General features: G+C 40.7%; 1 protein-coding gene across 4 annotated transcripts in view; it reads right to left on the bottom strand.

The window, feature by feature from the left end:
- LOC137169221 (MAM domain-containing glycosylphosphatidylinositol anchor protein 2-like) overlaps positions 1–21,652 on the bottom strand; it is a 182,580-nt gene that overhangs the window by 48,942 nt on the left and 111,986 nt on the right. For 2 of the 4 annotated variants that reach the window (XM_067572274.1, XM_067572273.1), the window contains exons 7-9: positions 17,954–18,045; positions 17,386–17,623; positions 4,752–5,045 (exon numbers count right to left, since the gene is read on the bottom strand). In XM_067572274.1, the coding sequence (XP_067428375.1) occupies positions 4,752–5,045; positions 17,386–17,623; positions 17,954–18,045 (624 nt within the window). Of the gene's footprint in view, positions 1–4,751; positions 5,073–17,385; positions 17,624–17,953; positions 18,046–21,652 lie in introns of all 4 variants that reach the window. The other 2 variants (XM_067572272.1, XM_067572271.1) reach the window with 1 other exon arrangement.

The raw sequence follows: 21,652 nt of genomic DNA on the forward strand, positions 1-21,652 counted from the left end.
ACGTCATCCGTTGGTTTCTGAAGAGCGTCGCCATCTTGGCAGTAGTGACTCTGACTCCCAGCCAATCAAAAATGGGCAAAGAGGCGGGCCGAATGGCTGAAACAAGCCACCTAGCGGCTGGCGGACCTGTCACTCAAAGCAGCCATGTCTTTCATTATGCATAACTTTACGGCTTAATAAAATTTAAATGGGTGAGTTATAAAATAATTCACCCCCCATACAGTTCTAATGAAAGGGGAAATCAGCTATAGAGACCAAAACCATTTTTTGTACCAGGCTGTAAAACTGTTTATTTCTGCTGTAAAGTTGGGCATTTTAACATGGAGGTCTATGGGGATTGACTCGCTTTTGGAGCCAGCCTCAAGTGGCCATTCAAGGAACTGTTTTTGGCACTTCAGCATTGGCTTCATTTTTCAGCCCCAGAGGTTGCCGCTTGGTCACAAACTGCGGTAAAAACCCCAATTAAGACGCAAACTCCAAATGTGCTGTATACATGTCCAAAGAAACCTAAATACTATCAGCATATCCCACACGCTTAATCAGAAAATGCTACATTCTGAATAAGGCCTAATTCAGAATATCCTAATGAAATATGCTGTTTACATGACACGTCAAATTTGGAATATTGTCATATTCTGAATTATAGTAGAATATTATTGTGCATGTAAATGTAGTCATTACGTCTTCTGCTTTGAAGATGGCAAACAGATGAAAGTGCTGTACCACATCAAGAACTGCGATTCAAGAGAGGTGCTTTATTAAAATAATACTACATAATGATAAATAATTACATTCTCAGAATAAATAGCGTTAAAAGGAAGGACAGAATTATCAGGGGGTGAATTGATGTGCCTCTCTGTGTGTCTTGTACTGTGTGTGTCATCCTATGATGCAACCACATGCCAAGGCAAATCTGTCTGAGAGAGGAAACAGATTTAATGGCATGTGTCTTTCACCTGAGGCCTTGCCCCCCCCCCACCCCTCGCCTCCTGAGGCATGTCTTCTTCTAAGTGTCACTAACAACAGTCACTCCCTGTGAGTGACCCCTGTCCACTGTCACAGGGACAAGGGGACAAGGGGAGAACAGCAGCAAGGTGTGATAGGAGACCTCTCCTGGCTGGATGTCAGGGGAGAGAAATCCTGCTTTGGAGTGTCTGGGAAAATGACCTCCACTCTAGACAAGGTCATTCAAAGGTTGGAGACTTTCCTCAGAATAATACCTTTCTTACATCCTTGTCTGTTAGAGTTGTTTGTTTTGCAGATTTCAGGGTATCATTTTGGATGGAACTGTAAAATCTGGGTTTTTGTTTTTAAGTATTCAGTGTGCGTTCAGTGGCTAGTTAAGGCCACCTGAGTTCATAGACAAGAGGTCCTGTTCCTTTTCTCCTCCTCTGTGATGCTAAAAATGGAGCAGTTGCTCATTCTGTATACTGTAAAGTGAAACAGTTTTACATTTCTTTTACCCGTTCTTTTTTATTCTTATTTGTTTCATCTTATTTGCCTTCTCATCTTTAGGATTACTCTTGATCAACTCTGACAGGAGCCACCCACGTCCTGGCAGTGTTTAATAAGCGCAGTGTCTTCAAGCAGGCTGTTCTTCAGCAGCCACCATTCCAATATTGTTTCGAGTTGTTTTGCCAACATGTCTGTGTTTTACAAGCACTCACTACAGGTTTTCAGCTCATTTATGATAAATTTTGTTATTTTGTATTTGGTGTTTTTATTGGTGCTTTGAGCTAAATGCTTGCATCAGAATGCTTACATGCTCACAGTGACAATGCTAACAGTCTGAGACTAACAACGTATAATGTTTACCATTTTTAGTTTAGCATGTTAGCATGTTAGAAAGCAATGCAACATTTGCTAATTAGGACTAAAGAAGAGAGAATGACAGATGTTTCACTCAAAATCATAAAGAGGAAAAGTCAGGGGATCACCAAAGTCAGTAGGATGCAACCTCAGAGGACCCTGAATATCTGTACAAAACGTTCTTATATAATCCTATATTTGTTGAGATTTTTCAGTCTGGTCCAAAGTGGTGGACTGACCGACTGACAGACCAACATTGCTATAAATAGAGTCGTGCTGTTAGCATGGCTGAACACTAGTTTTGCTATATGTATAGTATGTAAAGAAAGAAAGGAAGAAAGTTAATAACAAATGAAATGCATCATTAAATATCAGCATCTGTCTTTTAATACAGGCATTTTTGTACACTCACAAATGAGCTTCATGCTTCAAAGATGGGAGCTACTCCAGCAAAAATTGTGCATAAAGGTAGCAAAACGAAGACAGGAGGCAGATGTGACTCACAAGTGACTCACTTTGGTCAGGTTCCTGGCACACTGGATAAAAAGGCAGCAGATCGTCTCTGACAGCCAGACAACCACACCCAGTGAACATTAGCCTAGTTTAGTTTTCCTGTTTTCCATTTGCCATGATGTCCTTATTGTGAATTAACAACAAACCACAAAAAATAAACAATAACAAAAATCAACAGTGTTTCATGCCTAACATCATACAATACTTCCCATTTCTTCTGCTGAATTTTGTGAATAGTTTTCAGCACTCATTCATAGTTTTTACTGTCTGAAGTAAACTATTTTTGGCTTTCAGAACATTTTGTGGTCTTAATAATTTATGAGAAGTACAACTCTCGATGCAATCCAAAAAGCCTTTTATTGTGAGCATACTCTGTTTAAATGTGTCATCTTTTTTATTTGTCACTGATTTGTAGATGAAGCTGTGGTACGTTGTGTTACTCAAAATGCGAGAAAGAAAAAAAATACGATATTTTCCTAAATGCTGAGTAATTGTAGCTGTTGACTAAAAAGCTTCTGGACAGTAGAGCTTATTAGCTTTTTTTTTCCTGCGCTACTCGTGTTGCCTCGAGACAAATGGTACACTGAATACAGCGTGTGTTCCTGCTGCTTTCCAAACGGAGGCGTGGTCACTGTGACCTATTGCTGCTTGTGGCAGTAAACTGCTCTACTGAAAGGGAGCAGCATCCATTCCTCATCTCATCTTAAATAACTAAGGCAGGGGTGGTATTTAAATGTGTGTTATTATTTCACCGACTATATTTTTAACATGAATAGTGTCGTTAAAATATGGGTCAGATGTTCAACATGTGGATGCAGTGTGAACACGCAGAAGCAGGTTTACGAGTCCTCTTCGGCTTTGCTTTAAATAAAAAAAAGCTTGTTGTTTTAATTTTGCATTAAACTATTTGTTTCTATCCCACCACACCCTCTTCGCATGAGCAGCAGATCCACTGAGTGTTGCTAATTAATGAAGGGCATCTTAGAGTCTAAATCCTTTGTTTACTTTCTGGTGTCAGCGATGGTGCGTAGCAAAGCCACTAACCTTTGATATGGGCTGTCATCACTGCATAATCATAATCAATTCAGCCAAAAATTCAACACAGCCTTCTTCAAAGCACATCAAAACTTAATTAATTTTCTTAGCACAGCACAGTGGGTAACAGCTAAGCTGAAACGTGAACGCCATAGCAAAGAGTACAATAAAACTCTCAAATAAATGAGGGCAAAATTATGTGCTAATCCTTATCGACGAGAACTGAACGGGGGCCGCTCTTGTTCCTCTTCAATCAAAATATTGGTGGTGGGTGTGTCAAGTTCATCTTTAATCAAAACCGTGGTTGTGCTGCTGCCATAACTCTGTTTTATTGTTCACACTTTATTGGCTTTTAAGGTTGTTGGATATTTTTCTGCAGTATTATGGTTGGCAAATCCACTTGAAATGAGATTCACCATGGGGAGAGATACTTAAAAGTGGTAGTCAGCGTCGAGCATGTTAATTGCAATGCATTTTCACAGTATTTTAAGGGTGACATGCAGCTGCACAGGTTCTGTGTAGATTAGGGTAAATTGAGATGGAAGAATGTTTGGATTAACTAAGTAGGCCATGAGAAAAACAATGGGACTGTGGCTATGGGAATCAGTTTTTCTATTTCCTGTAATCACTTGCCAGAGAATGGTAAGCACCCTACACGGATCGCTTTCATTTCCTTCCTATCCGTCTTCCGTTCTTTTTTGCGGCAGAGAAGGATCCCCAGTCCCTGAATGAGTGACACCGCTTTGAATCCCTGATGTTCATTCGAAATATTCCATTCAAATCTCCATAAATGAATACAAAATGAATACTAGTGGGAATAAATTAGCCGCTCGCTAATTAGCCGTTAAGCCATCTTTGAATGTCACATCTTAAGGAGGGGAAGGGGTTTCTCAATGAGCGGCAGTGACGGGAGGTCTAAGGCCTGGGGATATGGCACACAGTCTTTGGGTCTTCTCTGACGTGTATGCACAGAAACAAACTCAGACAGACCCTAACAAGTATGGACATCAGAGCTTCGTGCCTCTGTTAATATTAGTTCTGCTTAGTTCACACTCAGCCGATAAAGTCTTCCTCTTAGTGTAAGAGGTGGAGCCGGAGCCGTTTCCTCTCACACCTGACCGAGGGTATCAGGGGATCAGACTAATTTTACCGCCGTCAGAAGGAAATTGGAGGGGCGTGGAAGGAAAGAAATGGGAGAATGTTCAATTTTGGTCACACTGGACTAGAACACATAAAGATTAATTACACTGCATACAAAGAAAATTGTCAAATAACTGACGCACCATACATAGATACACACATATTATATCATTGCTACAAGTTAAAAGGTTGCGACATGAATATATGCACAGATACAGACATTTATAAAGAGACAAAAAAACCAGTCTACTCACATTGTACGATTAGCTCCACCACGGCCTCCCGGGGCTTTACGTTGAACCCGTTATACTGACTGGTCTGGCAGCGGTACGAGCCCGTCATCTCTCTGGACACATTAACTATACGCAGCACACCGTCATAGCTCTCCATCTGCATGCTGCCGTCCGGCATGGGCGCCTCCTTATCTGCTCGCGACCACAGGATGATGGGCTTAGGCTTCCCTGAAACAAGGCACTCCAGCTCCACTGTGTCACCCTCGCGGGCCACCAGGGGGGACTTGCCCCGTGGGACTGTCAGGTTGGGGGGAACTAAGAAAGAGAAAAACAGAGGAGGGACTGATATGGGGCTCTAGAAAGTCAGCAGGCGGGGTAAGGGGATATGGTCGACTGGGGGGAGAAGTGGCGTGGGAGGTATGGGGGAAGCGAATGAGCATCCAAGTTGCGATGGCAATGAAGCTGAGTCTCAGCCACAAACAGTACAGAGCTTGTATGAAAGGACCATGCGGATATTAGCAGCAGCAATGGCTAACGGCTGAGACTGGACACTTTGAGCATGTACTTTAAGTAAAACCATCATGGCAGACAGCAGTGAGGAAGTTAAATGTAATCAAGCAATGGCAAACAATGAACGATGCAATGAAGAGCTGACAAGCAAATGCACCAAATGCATCAAAGAAAATTGTCAATATTGGCCCTTTTCAAAATAGATCCAGGTACTTAGGAGCCACAGGAACTAAACCCATGAACTAAACAAGAGTCTCTTTTGTGTTTTCCTGTTTGCGTTTCTAACATCTGAAGAATTGATTGGCAAAATTAGTCTGATAACATCTGATGCAATGCTTATGACCCAATTGTCACACACACAAAACAGAGTCATCATACTTTATATTTTATGTTTGACTTGATTAAATCCAAAAGAGATACGCAAAAGTGGAAAAGAAGACTGAAAATTACATGGTGGTTCTCTTCAGTAGCAATGATCTGTGTTTTATTGTTGTTTTTCTCTCCTTTAGTACATGGCTGTGCTAAAAGTAATCATCAAATTAAAGGGATAGTGCAACATTTTGGTAAAAACACTTGATTCTGGCTGAGAGTTCAATGAGAAGATCAATACCACTCTCATATCTGTCCGTTAAATATAAAGCTACAATCAGGAAACGGTTAGCTTGTCATAACATAAAGACTGGAAGCAGCAAGCCTGATGGTGACGACAGAATTCCAGAAAATCTCAATTAATCAAGAAACAAACCCCCTGTAAAACCACAACTTGTCATTTTTATACCTCGATTAGTGTACGGATTTAAGGAACAAGATATAACCTGAGCTTTAGAGTTGCTGGTACTGCAGACTAATATTTTTACCATCGGACAGAGCTAGCTGCTAGCTTACAGTTCCCCCCTGCCTCCAGTCTTTACGCTAAGCTAACCGTCTCTTGGCTGTAGCTTCATATCTAACGGACAGAAATAACAGTGGTATCGATCTTCTCATCTGACTCTTGGCAAAAAATTAAATAAGCATACTTTCCAAAATGTCAACCTCTCCCTGTAAATTTTCTTTCTCTAGTTTAGTCTCTCTGTCCTCTTGCTTGCAGCTACCTCTTCTTATCTCTGTTATTCGCTTGTGTTCTCAGCTCTCAAACTCTCCCTTTATCTTGCTGTTTTTAAACCAGGGTAGCAAGGATATAATGTTTTTAATATAAAAAAACTGTTTAACATTCAATATCTGCCTAAGCAACTATACTGCATTCCCCTTCTTAGATACCGTCATCATCATTGCCAGTATTGCCATCAGAATCATCAGCATTATGGTATCACCATCATGGTTATCACATCACATCCTCATCACTTTCTCATTACAATCCAATTTTTAAGGATGATTTCCGCCAACATCATCATTTAAACATTCATAATTCTTATCATCACCAACACTTGCATCATAACCATCACTCTCTGCAGCTTTTTACTTCCCTGCCCTCCTCCTCATGCAGCTACTCAATCTCATTCACAGCATCATATAATTCAGAGCATTTACAACAGAGCCCTCCCAAAGGTAATATAGCCTTATTGCTGGGCGTGTAACAAAATATCACCCAATAAATATTTTGCCTTTGTTTAGCGGACATTTTAGAGCCTGGCTGAAAGTGAATATGAATAATGAAAGAAGTGCAAAGAGCCAAATTGCTTGACACATTTGCAGGTTTCCTTGGGTGAGTGAGTGTGTGTATGTGTGTGTACATGTGTTCAAAGTTTGGAAAGCAGGAAAACTAGCAGGTTGGATCGGGCAGTCTGGTTCCTCATCAAGCACGCTGGCCAAGTAAATGTGTTTAATTAGTAAACCTGGCAAATTGCATCGGCTCCTAGAGTGCTGTGTTTGTGTGTTCATGGTTTTTTTCTTGTGCAAGTCCAAACCAGCAGCAGACTCCAAGACTATTTTGTAGCACAGCTCCCAAAATAGTTTAGAGCCAGCGAGTCGAGGAGCAGAAATCTTCTCAGCAATGATGAAACCGTGTCATGCTTCCCTGATGATTTTAGAATCACTGTCATTCTGCCCAAACAATGCTGCAGCTGGAATGAAGTCAAACCACATTGAAGTTTCATAGTGATGAAATCACTAGCAATCTCCAGAAAATGAGTCCAGCGATATTTCTTTTGACCCTATTTCCATCTGGGCGAGAAGTAACAATCCCACTGCCATCTAAATGCTACAACTGTTGGTTATTCTTCTTGTCTGTAAAGTGAGTCAAAAGGTTCAGCACACACTCATTCACAATGCTTGAACTACAGTGAATAAAACTTCATGTGAATCCAAGATGAGCTGGTGGACATAAGGAAGGCTCAACATGCAGCTCTTCCTCTAAAGCTGTGCTAAATCACACGCAGTAGTCGCTTTAAAAAATGAAACAATAACTCGTACACCAACAGTAACTTTAGCTCATTGTTGACCTCAGGTTATGCACTGAGAACATGAATGTTGTAAACAAAGAACAGAATCTTCTCTCATTGAACTGTTTCTGGAAACAAACCGCAAACACAACACTGACAAACTATCACCTTTTACGTTGACATGGCAAACTTAGTATTGCTTAACAGTTGCTTATTAACACAACCAGCAGATACGGAGCACCGTTAGCATCCTGTTCGTGGCCACCAGTTGAATGTAAATCCAGTATTCACTCTCTTTTTAGCTTTGTTGTGGTCTCCACCAACTCCTGAGAACAATATCTGGCTCTTTAGCTGCTTAATGCTTCACTATGTTCATCTGCTAGTCGATAACTTTGGTTAGGTGCTGGTCAGGTAGCGTACAGTGGGTTTATCAAAACTGTTTCACTGGGAACAGCCGCTGGCTGTGTCTGGAAACATCATGGATGAGTGTGGTGAGACTGAACCAAAGCAGTAAAGGTGAGGGCAATAAAATCAAAACAATGAGCTCAAAGACACTAAAACGCTCCATAGAGATGTAGAAACTTGAGCCGGTTATAGCAAAACCAATTCTACTGTATATGGAAAATCCTGAACTGATTTATCATTGTATTACCATACAACAGATGAAAAATCTTTAGCTGCCTTTTCAGCCATTGTAAGACACATACAGCTGCTCATCAGCTTGTCCAACTTCTTGTGTAAATAAGTTATACATGCTGGTGTCATTAGCATGGAATAATGAAGACTGGTCATTTATAGATAAGTCTTGGCAATGCTGTTTGGCACCAAAGGAGAAACAAAAATGATCTCTGCAGTGACAATGACAGTGGACATTCATTTCATTTTCATATATATGCTGATTTGTATTCACACATTGTCTTGACTGAGGCAGCCAGGTGTCAACAGCTGACATATTTCTTTCCACAGCATATTTTCCTCCACTTTTCCCAATGTTTTCTTGGGTCAAAACAGTGAAATGGTGAATTGACAGCAGCAGGGTAGGAGGGGAGCAGCAAGCATCCATTAGCAAGTGGAGGAGAGGTGTATTCACTGAGTTGCCATCATTACACCTGGCCTCTCCACAGCCCAGATTAGGCAGGCAATTACAGTTGTCTGCCTATTGGGTTTGGCAGCACAAATACTAGCTATCAGCTGCCATTGTCTCTCTCTGCACCATCATGGAAACGCTAACAGGCATACATGCACGCAGACACTCACTCATCTCTCTCTTGCTTATGCTGTATTTCACTCTTCCTCTTGCTCTCTCTTTCCAAGTGAACACCCTGCGTCTGTGTGAGAGATTGTCCACTGAGATGCTCAGTGTAGCAGAGAGCCCGCTGCTAGTCTTCACTGTGCTCTCATTGTGCCAAAGCCATCCAAATGCCAGTGATGCCAGCATATGTGTATGCTTGTGTAGTGTGCACTTTCATGGTTTTATGTCTCTGCATGTGCATGTGTGCACAGCTCCGTCTTTCTTTTCTCGCCCACGGGTGACACCATGCTGTGATCCTGCCTCAGTTCTTCAACGAGATGCCCCTCGTTGTTGTTGTTGTTGACTGAAACTGTTGTGTCTATATATGTGTGTGTGCTTGTGTACTTTACAGGCCTAAATTGGGACTGGACCTCCTTATTTGGTCCTGGTGGTGCTACACATCTCTAGGGCCGCAGCTGGAATCATCCTCCAAGTGTTGAGGCTGATTGCTGGAGCCTTTCAGCAGGATCCATCAGCACCACAGTGCAATGTGAGCTGACTGCAAAACGTGAAAATATCTGGCACTTTGCATTTTCTTACAGCCACGAGAGCCAGAGGGGTGTGAACGGACGTCTTTGAGAATAAACAACATTCCTGCTGTCCCCTTTTCGGGTAAGTGCTGTGACATCACTCCCCGTAACCATGGCAACATAGCGCTCTCTACTACTGCATCTTCTGCAGAGTGTGTGTCTGTACGTGTGAGAGTGTGTGGTTAGACAGCTTGAGGCCAATGAGTTGGTCACAATGTGACAGAACTCTCTGCTCCTCTGAGTCCTGGACCTCTGGGGACAGAGAGGAGTCCCATAGGTCCACTGTGGCCATGTTTGTGAACCTGTGTGTCTGTGACAGAGCTGCTTTTCTGCACCGGATTGTATAGTATGTATTGTATATAATAATATCTACTAATTGGTGTACAGCATTGATAAACTGTAGTGACACACTACAAACTAAACAGACATACTACTGTGTGTGGGTTTTTGAGTGTTATGCCGCACCCCTAAGATTTTATAACTTATCTTGCGATCAATCACACAAACCCCTCATGAAATTGTGCAGCTGAGATTGTAGAGCAGCACGCTTTCAACACCAATGCTCTTGTGGGTTGCAGTTTTATCTGTGGCCACACTGCTTTCTGTAATGTTACCCTTCGATTTTTAACATTTCACCAAGCAGGCAGAGTCAAAGGGAGGCTGGTATGCCCATTCTTCCCAGTTTAGAAACACAGATACACACCTCTAGTACAGCCTCTCTTTCTGCGACTCCCCTGAAAGGACCAGAGTTTATGTATCGCTCAAGGGGCATCGACAGTAGTTAATGAGGGAGGGAAGTGTTTCTTATTCATGTTTCCCTCCCAGGTTTTTCCAGCTGGACAGGGAGGTGATTTCCCAGATGGCCACCTCCATAAAGCATGACTTCAGGTGGTGCAGTTGAGGCTACATGCAGGTATACTGGGCAAAATGTGCCAAGTTATCTAGTCTTATTAACATATTTTACAGACTTAGTATACCTACAATCTCTACTACCACTGTGATTCTGCAACCTTTATAACTGTAGGTGTTTCTGTTTACAGAGTGTTTTTCTACCCTGACAGTTTCAGCATCTATGGCCTTTCTCAGAGAACATCACAGGTGTTGTAGTGACATATGCTGCCAGGTGGTGATATGCCTATCCGTCTAGAAGTGGTATGACCGTGGCATCTACTGTTGTCATATGGCAGATTTTTCGGGACAGCATCCCAGCTGTGGGACAGCTGTTAGGCCCCTTCATCCCAGTTCATTGCTCACTGGGCTTTTTTCCGATCATCTATTGCCTTGATAATCCAAGCCAATTAAGCCATTAAAGGTCTACAGCTCTAAGATGTGATTATTTTAGTTGTTTTGTAGTTTGTTACTTAATTTTGCATCATACAGTGGTTAGAGATATTTAATGTTAGGGTTTTAGGATTGATTGCACAGATACAGTTTATGCCCACTTTTCTTTTCATATTCTTTTTGTTTTCTATTTCAACTGCATGGACTGGACAATCTTTTCAATGTAGAGGGGGTTTTATAAGTCATATCACAGTTCCTCTGTTTAGTCATTACAGACACATATGCTACTAAATTTACTGTTGGCTAAATTGCTCTTCTGAACAGCGATTGTCCGGTCAAAGCTTGGCAACTGTTTTGGATTTCTCCACATGTTGAAACACTGTGCATGGAGCTGTAGTAAAAAGGAGGCTCAGTATTTAGAGTTTGGAGGATCGTTTTTTGGGTTGTTTTTTTTTCGCTTTTCCTAAACCACAAACATCATAGCAAATATGTAAAGGATGGATTAAACACTATGTTTGTCTGCTCTAACATAAGATGCAATCTAGTTAGCATATATAGCAAACTAGCTATTTTACTCACAGTAGCATTTCTTCCAAGTCCAAAGGGTACATGATTAACTAACAACATTAGTTTGAGGAGTTACAAGAGTCCAATTCATGACTACAACATCCATTGAGTAGTATTTCCCCACTGTGTGTAAGCTGCTCCTGGATGCTATTAGAGTTTTGGCTCTATCAGGCTCTTTATTACAATTGGGATGAACAAATCAACCACAGCTAACGTTGTTACCTGAGAACACTTCCCAAACACATTGGTTAGTCATCATTCTAACAGCCTTTCCTCTTGTAACAATAAAAGAGAGAAATACTGTTTGAAAATACAAACAAGTATGTAAGCTAAGCAGCCAGACAGTTATGTTAGAGCAATATAACAGTCTGATCTTATATTTTCATTTATCATACTTTTAATACTGGGACCAAGTAGCTTGATGCTCTTTTATTTTCATGTTTTCTACTTGGGTCATCAGCTGGTGAGGATGACTTTTTGCCTGGCCATGTAGCTTTAGCCTCAGTCTTTTAGCACATTATCATATGTGCAGCATGTTCAAGTCCCTTTTACTAGGTTCCCATTTTAAAACAAGTCAACTGGAAACATGAAAGACAGTGTTGTCAATCAATTAATGGAATTAACATTAGCTTAATTAGCTAGCTAGCTACAGCTGACAAAATCTGCCAGTGACAGTTGATTGGTTGTTAGCGAGAAATGAGAAGCTTGCGTTTTTGTTTTTTTCTCTGTCTGAATTTGAAATTGGGCTACGCTTAATGTAATTTTTGACACAGCAATTACAAAACACAAACACAAACAAGTAAGATAGATACACTGCTTACAGGATGATCGTTTTTACCAGTTGTTGGACAGGATTTCCTACTGTACAAATAATATACAAAAAAAAGCAATGAAAGATTACATGATCAATATCAACAAAGAACCACATTCTGTGACAACTCCACGTATCCAAACTTGAGGGAAAAAAGCCTTGTTTCCACTCACAGTGACCAAACAACAGTTGAACCTCTGCACCCTGTTGGGTGCAGACCAGGTCTCTCTTTATCAGGGTCAGTGAATTTGCTGCTGAAACAAGCACATCAGTGCATCCAACAGCCAGTGGTCATACTATCCCTGCTAGAGTCACCTGTGGCACGGTCATTTAGATGATGGCAACTCATGACCAATCAGAGTCAAACAGACAACGGGACGGGTGAAAAAAGGATAGACAACAGACGAGCAGGCGTGCCGCAAGCTTCATATGACTCAAATTCATCTCAGAAAAAAACTGTGTTTATTAAACCAGCTCATTTTTTTAATCAACTGAGCACTTAATTGATTTGCTTAATTCATTAACTGCAGTGATTCTTGAGAGTGACAGAAACGCTGGGTGGTGCCAGAGTTTCAGGTGTGAGCAGGGTACTAATTGAGGGGCTCATCATGAAAGGATTTATCCCCCCGCACAAGAAGAGAGAGGTGACTTTCAATCCTAATGCTTACTTTGTGATCATCAGTCAGACAGAGGATGAGCTACTGTGATGTGCTGACAAGTTGCAATGTGTTGATTTTAATCAACAGAGACTTTTCCCCCTAATATTGCAGCCTTTTTAAAATTAGAGATCAACGAATGGTTATGTAGTTTTCTTAAGCCAGGTTGGTAGGAATCCAGTGTTTGTAGTAATTATGATACAGCGGATGCAATAAGTTGGTATCAGCTTTATGAATCAGTGTTGAAAACTGGCTTTAAATGTCAAGAATCCGTCTGTAATAACTGTACATTCTATCAAAGTTTAATCTCTCAATCTGAAGACATATAACATTTCAGAGTCACAGCCAGAGAATGTCAATAATCATAACAGCAATAATCATATTGCAGTAATGGTAATATCATCTAACAGTAATCCAGAAAGACACACCCATGAAACACACATGTAACACATGGGCTAGTGAGAGGATTAATCAGCTAGTTCCTGTTAGAAGTTTATGGTATGTTTAATGTTTTACACTACAGCTCGTAACTCTTTTTGCCTTTTCCTGTGGTTCTTAATCCTGACAGTATTCAAAGGGGAGGTCTGTGTCTTCATTTTCCAGACCACGCTCATAAATAAGCATTAGCCTTGCCATCTCTAGGCGCCCCGACGAGAAAAGAAGTTGCTTATTTAATGAGTGTGTCATGATGGTAAATATTAGTGCTGTTTTTCAAAAGGGAAAAATCATGAAAGCTGTTGAAATCTGTGTTCATCAAAAGTTGAAAGAATGGAAGATAATAAATATTCTCTTTTATAAAGACATGCTGTGGGCTGGGGCTAAGCCCGGGTTTGGAATCTGGAGCTGGAGCCAATGCTGGAACAGCCAGCGAGCTCCAAAGTGTTCAGAATAGAGACACTTTAGGCTCAATCGCTTTCCAACCACTTCCCCAGCACGAAACCCTGGCAGACCTGCAGCGTAATCTCCTCTAAACGCTTTTATTAAGACTTCTAATTGCAGCTCGGGTTTTCTCCCTTCAGGAGAACAGGCAGAGGAACAAAACAAGGGCTTATTCACCCCAAAACAGGCTGCAGGCGTATGGCAAGGCAGCGGCACAAGGCGCTTTAGTACACAGCAGCTATACTGTGCCGCTCAGTGAAGACACATCTCTGATTCATGGCATCAATCTGATAGAAAGAAACACCACACATAATAGGTGTTCTCTAGGAAAACAGCCCAGTCACATCCAGGTAAAGCAGGTAAACTGTAACCGGCACAAGCAAAAACTCAATATATTATTTCCAGTGACGGGGCTAGCTCTATGACAACGCAACACTTTCATAATATTTCATACCCACATATCTGACTGGAACAATGAAAGCTTAACAAGCAATCACATCTAAGCCTTAAGGAAACCTTTCATTTCATATGATCACAATGGAGTCAGTCATTTCCTTGGCTATTTCCTCTGTCAGACAGCAGTATCTTTTTACACATTAAAGGGGTCTGTGTTAATGCATTGGCATCGCCCAGGCACTCCAAAAGAAGAGACTGCACTACTTAAAAGATAATGAGGAAACAATCTTGGCAGGTGCGATTGATCCCACTGTTTTATAGCGCAGGGATTATCAAAGGATTATCTAACAATAATTATGCACCCAAGGTCGACACACTGCTTTCATGTTCACGCTGTGAGTGGCAGCGAGGTGTGTGTGTGATAGAAAACAAGGCGGTTAGAGGGAGTAAGGGTGTGCGAATGTGTTTGTCGATGTGTGTGCGCGCCTCTAACTGTGAGTGCAAAAGGGGAAATAAAGCTCACTACAAAACCCAATCACAAGTCGTGAAAAACATCACACAAACCAAAAAGTCACTTATCAGTACCGAACACACCAGCAGTAAATTCAAAGCAAAAACAAATATCTCCCGTGCAAGCGGCAAACAGCAACCCAATGGGAATCCCCCCACATGGAAAATCTGGAAATCTGTGATGGCTGAGCAGTAAGTGGAGACTCCCAATCGTGGCGTCTTTGAGGCGTGGAGTCGATGGGGTCACATCCCTCGGTGGAGTCGATGGGGGATGAAGTAATGTGTGGTGACACTGGAGCATTGCCACACATTTGCAGCTCATTGATTGACCTCACACTGGAGATTACAGATAAAGACCATCATTCCTGTCCTATTACATGTGTTATCGCTTTGTCTCTCTAACCACTGCATTTCACCGTTATTGTCGAGACTGCAGGAAGCGAGTAAGCACAAAGCGTATTGTTAACTGTACTAAATGTGCTATGTAGCAATCTTCTAAAAGTCAGGCTCTCTTTTGTTTTTACTGTGAAGCAGTTCCAGACTTCGTCTTATAAAATCTGACAAGAAGAGGCTTGATTGATGTTAAAGTCTAAAACAATAGATAGAAAAATAAATTTGTTTGACAGCTGATTTTATCCTTTGATTATTCTTTTTACAACGTATTCCTGATTTTATTATAAACACCTACGTCTTGCCGTCTTTTGAAACAACTGATGTACAATAAAGCAGCAGAAAATTAAATTGACAGACACAATGAGCAGCTGCTGTAACATTGTTCTGTTTCTATGCGATTAGCTACAACTCAACATGCCATGATTGAAACTACAATGATGCAGCTCAGTAGACAAGGTGGACTGGTATGTTGTGTTATTAACATGCTGTATACATGTATACGAACATTAGTCAGAACAGTGGTGGAAGCAGCCAATTAGATGGAAAGACAATGGATGTTTAGTCTCTGATTAGTTGGACTGATGGGAATCAGCTTTGGTTCACAGGAATCCAATTGAACAGTCATTGCAATGCAGTGTTATTGGTACTGTAACAAATTTCTGTGTGTACTAACTAAGAATTAGAGTAGAAGACAGTGCTTTTTGAGCATTTTCAGCCAGGGGCAGAAAACTGTGAACAACAGCCTAATACAATTCTGGTATGTTTTGGTTTTTCTGCCAAAGGTTTGTAATATCTGCCTTTGAGACTCCAATACAACAGAAGTGAATGGCATTTTGTTTGCACATATAAAGGTTTGACATTTATTTTAGTTGTAAAAATATCTGGACAATCCAAACCTCACTGTCAATTGGCCATTTTTATTGGCAACTATTTTATAATGAAGGTAAAAGCTGTGAACTCCACAGGCAAACCTCCATTCACCTCCATTTTATTGGTGTGCAAAATTCTCATTGGCAGATATGTGAAAACCTTGACAGATAAAACAAACAGTCAATATTGATAGATACTACTAGAGGTAAGTGAGAAAGTATGTTTGTTAGAATTAAAGTAAGCTAACCCTATAAAGGAAAAATCAATTTTCTTACAACTTGGTCATATTACTTCAGGTTTGGCCAAAAAAGTTTCACAACAAAGTGCACAGAGCAGCTAATATTTCTCAAGTTTGAGTTATACAATATAAACCACTGTGCGAAAACTGAGGTAAACACTGAAGTTATTTTTACAACTGTCAGTTGTAAACGCTCATTAAATCTTGGATAATCATTTCCTGGTTCAACTTTGACCTAAACTGTACTTACCATAGTTGTAAGCACATGGAGTTTAACTGTGCAATGGATAATTAAAACTGACATTTACAGTGTGTTCCCCTTAGTTTTTACTTCTAAATAAATAGAGATAATTATATAATAATATAGATATTAGCGGTCGACTGATGGTGGATTTTTAAAGGCTGATATAATAACGATAGTTTGCAGCAGGAAAAAAGCTGTCTCAGCCAGTAACTGCGCTTACAAGAATTTAACAAGTTTGAAGATTTGTGGCAAAGATAAACAGTAAGACATACAGACAGCTTTCATTTTAGCTTGTTTGTAACAATTTGCTATTAGCCTAACCAGCGTGTTGTGGTTGTGTAAAAGATACCAGGAGGTGGAAATAGTGCTTTTCTACATGTTTATGCTTGTTGAACAGGTGGTTTGATAAATGACTTATTGGCTTTTTTTGAAGGTTGTATTGCACTCACAGTAACGAGCGTAGTTGTTGTCAACTAGAGTAAACTTCAAGTTATCTTCACTTCACCTGGTTCGCTTCATTGTGTCCATTGGCCTCTCTGCTCTGCTGTTCGCTTGGCGCATGTACATGTTTAGTTTTTTTTCTGCTCATTTGGCTTAGGCACTGTGAAAAAACACTTGGGCACTGTGCCTGAGTCTTGTAATGGTAGGGAAAACCCTGATTACCATGCAAAATGGTGATGTACATCCCCACGTGACCACAGCCATTGGCCACTATCCGAGCCGAGTTCCACTGATTCCATTTGTGAAACGTCATATTGGCAGTGATTAATCGGCCAAACTGATTAATCTGTCGACCTCTAATAGATATAATAATAATAGATAACTGGGGAAATTGGAAATGTGTTTAGGGATGTCTGACTGCTTGTATTACTTAAATGACTGGACTTAACCTGAGTAAAACTACATTATAACTTAAAGGATTGAAGTAACAACAAAAAAGTAACCGTTTTTTTTCTTTGCTCTGTCAATAGGCTTTTTCAATTTCTTCTCAATCATCTTGTACAGCATGTGTGTGTGACTACAGTAGCTGTAATGTGTGTGTCATATGTGTTGGGGGAGGTGTGTAGATGCGTCACTGACAAAAAGGGGTGTGAGACTCACCAGTTGTGGAAGAGATGTTGACATCAATGCTGATCTCAGGGATGCCTCCTCCCTTCAGCGCTGCCACGCAGGTATAGGTGCCGAAGTCAGTGAACTTGAGGTCTATGATGTCCAGGTTGGTGGTACCGGGGGAAATGTCGGGGTCCGTCTGGGTGATGACCATACGCTCTGAGCTCCGCAGGGCACGGCCATTCTTCAGCCAGCTAAACGTCAGCTCCTCTGGTGGTGTTGCCTCCACCTATGATATTCAACATGTTATTTGGGTTATATTAACACGAATGGTTGATGAGTGACTTACGTTAAAGGTAGAGTCAGGATTCTGCAGAAAGATTGTTCAATACACTTTTTGTCAAATTCAGCAAATATCTGCCACACAACACTATTCCAGCCAATCAGCAGAGGACATTTGTGCTTGTGCACAGGACAGGGGGAAGTCATCAGAGCAGCTGTCCAGAGCACGAACGGAGGGCTGTATTTATTTGGGTGTTCAGTTCAAATATCAACAATCTCTCTCCAGAATGACTCTACATTTAACTTGTTATGTAATGCGTGTTCACTTTGACTGTACCTGACAAGATATTTTGACTTCACGTCCAATCTGGATGTTGTCGTCATTGTGGTAGGGGTCAGGAGTGATCCAGAATCGGCCCTTTTTCAAAGCTGTGAAACAACAGATTTAATTAGAACTGGATTTACATTTGTAAACTACACTTGATCCTTCTCTAAGTCTGCAACATGCTGAAGGAACAAACCCTGACACATTTACTGTGATTATGGCTCCACTTGTTGTATTGATGTGATTTTTTACTTTCCTTTAATCTTTTTATACATATGTATTTTGGATATCTATTTTTTGCACATTTGAGCCCATTCACAGCCCATCCTCACCTTCTCACCTGGTCTTTCCTTACTTTTCCTCCCTATAGCCTATGCCATAGCATGATACCTCATAAAGTAGATCATTTGGCGACAAACTTGGTTGCTAAAAAAAGGTATCAGTACACCCATCTGACTTTTTTGTCATTTTGTAATTCCAGTATATGTGGCTACTGTCAGTCTCCACTTGGTGTAGTTTACTGCAGATTTGATCTGGGCCGGCCATACTAAATTGGTGTGTCTGTATGTGTGTATGTGTGCGCCCTAGTGTTGGGGTGGACCAGGAGATGAGGTGGGGTGCGGGGGCTTTTAAATCACAATGTTACGATGGTAGAAGGTGATACCGGCCCAAACCTATTAAGAATCCTACAACATTCAAGAAGGTGCACACTCACACAAACCCACACGCAAACACACACACAAACACACACACACACAAATACACACACTGTGAAATTGGAGAGATACCTAACAAAATATCCACCATTTCTAATCCAATTTGGTTTGCAAACTCCATTTTCAATGCATAGCTTCTCTGAACGGAAAAAAAAGATGATTTCATTATAATGCATGCTGTATTGGTTCCAAACCCTGCGCCTACTGTTCAATTCATGTCCTCAGCGAAAAAAGCTGACGGCACCATGGAAATCTTTTCATCTAGCAATTCCCAAGTGACATTATCATATTCAGTTTGGTAAAGGGAAAACGAAAACAAAACCTGCGTGTCAGATTTAAACACAGGAAATTGAATGTGCAAAACATTGTGATGCCTGCTGAGCTGCACATTGAGGGGAGAGACGAGTGACATACGCCTCCTTGACATGATCTTCCTTCTCGCGTTTGAAATCAGTGTCGGCAGGCAGAGAATCCTATTTCTGACGCGTGTCAGGTACAAATATTAGAATCATGTCAACACTCTGCAAATTCTCACAAATACCGCTGTGCATTTTGCATTCATTCTTGTATCCATTATATTTTAATTCTCCGAGGCAGTGCCTATCAATCATGTTGTACATAATTCAATAGTACTGGCATGGAAACTGTGGCAATTATCATAATACGATATGCAGCATATATGTATCTGTGACCTTCATGGATATGAAGATAATACAAGGCATTACCAGTAACCCACGTTCATTTTACGTTTGGGCTCAGCTCTGCATCACAGTGTACATACATGCCAAGATTAAATTTCCTTAAGCCAATGTACACAATATAAGGTTAATAAGACAATACCATGTCCATGCTGGAAGCCAGTTAGTGAGGATATCTGTTAGGAAGCACAGGTTTCCCCTCAATCATGTGTCAGACAGCGAAAGCACAGGGAGACAGAGTTGTAGTTGTATCTTGACAGATTGAAAAGGCTTTTGTGTCTCAGCTACATTCTCAGCAGAGCTACTAGCTGCTTCTTAAGAAAGTATTATCTCATCCACTTCACATTGTGTGCGTGCATGTATGCGCACACACACACAAACGTACGCACACACACGTACACACACACATTTCCACAAATCTCTGTCAATCATGGTGCTGTCACAGGTGACAGTGGATAAACACTTGGATTGACTGCTTTCCCTTTTTTACTATATTCTTCTATAGAAAGAATGGGGTCTGGGGTCAATTCTGGGAAAAGCCAGATGTGGAAGTGTAAGGCTGTATAGAATAGTTGACAACCAGTATAGTGTATGTCTGAATTACAGATTTTTACAGAGCTGATTTACACTAGTTATGTGGGACTGTGCACCTGCTGGTGGCTGAGAAATTCTGGGCCTGAATCAGATTTGTTCATCAGATTATGTTTTGAGGTCTATGACATACCCATTTCCATTAGTGACAGTTTGAGTTATTTAGAATTCATCTTATTAGCCTAAATGAAATTATTTACAAGCAACATGCACATTTTGAGTGGCATTTCTCTAATCCTGATAGAATCCTTTTGCTACTTTTTCATAATGTGTTTGACATATCTTTTCTGTCCAAAACAATCAATCATCTGTGTAACCTTTTATCCGCTATCCACACATAAATCCCAACTTCTAAAATATGCTGCTTATGCAAGAGCTTACTATGGCATGACACATGAAACTTGATGTGGGAGCTGTGCACTGATCGTGGGTCAGGGCTTTGAACATGCAAATTGTTTCTTAAGCAGAGCTCCACCTAGAACATGCATACTCAATAGGTGACTACGGTCCAGATTAAATTGCTGTTTCGGTTTGGATCCGGACCGAAGTCGCCTAGTGAGTTTGTATGTTCTAGATGGAGCTCTGCTTAAGAAACAACTTGTAACAAACAATTTTGAACAAAATTTAACCACAAACTGACCCGCACTGCTTTTAAGTGACACATCGCCATTGTGTCACCTCAGCTGTCATCATTCAGCTGCCTGCCAGTCACCACAGTTAGCAAGGTTGTTGATGAATGTACGTCTACATACAAGATACTGTCGGATACATTTTTCCTCAGGCAGCATCAAGAGCGTTCAGGCACTGTAAATGTCAAATGGCACAAATCATCTCTGAGCCATTCCCTGCTCAGATTTATGGAAAATTGAATTATTAAACTGTGCAACTATTTAAATTGATTGAGGATTTATACATGGAACAATGTATAATGTATAAACAATGTTCAAACATGTGTACAGTAGCTTTCAGAGCTGCAAGTGATATAAAGGATGGATGCAAGTTTTCAACTCATGTTTCCACTTAATAGTGCATCAATTATACCCAGAAAATGAGGACACAATGAGAAAGTCGACAAACCTTTGAACGTTAGGAATATTTGTTTGTACTTACTAGTCAGTTACCATATATACTGTATATAGTACTCTCCATCTACTTGCATATTCATGATTAACAAGTACTGGACATATTTATGACATGGGAAGAACATAAAGTCCACACTGACCTGTAAGCTCATTCTCCAGTTTTTAATATATATGATCATACCAGCACACCAAGGAGACTGATCATACTGGTCAGAATGTGTCACTACCAAGTTTCAGAGCTAATATCTTTTTTTTTTCATAAAAACACTGCAGTGCCTGAATATCTGCAACCACTTTCTCACTTTGTGTTTAATGTTGTGAAAAATCAAATTTCAGCCATTGAGAGGTAATTTGCAGAAAATTTGAGGGAGAAATCTTCCTACAGGACTTACTTTATGTCAAAAAGCTAAAAAGTCATATTTGAAGAAGTCAAATGAAAGAAACATGAATGCATATCTATGTCTCTAGGTGCAGGCAGGCGGTGCAGATCTCAACCATAAGTTAAACCAGAGGTAAAAATGTCTGAATACATCTAGATGGTCACTTTTCAGTCTTCTACTTTTTCCCAGACTTTTCCTTGCGGTGACTCAGCCTTGCCTCATTTCCGCACAGAGTAGCAGTGCA

The sequence above is a fragment of the Thunnus thynnus genome, chromosome 18 (genome assembly GCF_963924715.1).
Source record: "Thunnus thynnus chromosome 18, fThuThy2.1, whole genome shotgun sequence".
NCBI classification, from domain to species: Eukaryota; Metazoa; Chordata; class Actinopteri; order Scombriformes; family Scombridae; genus Thunnus; species Thunnus thynnus.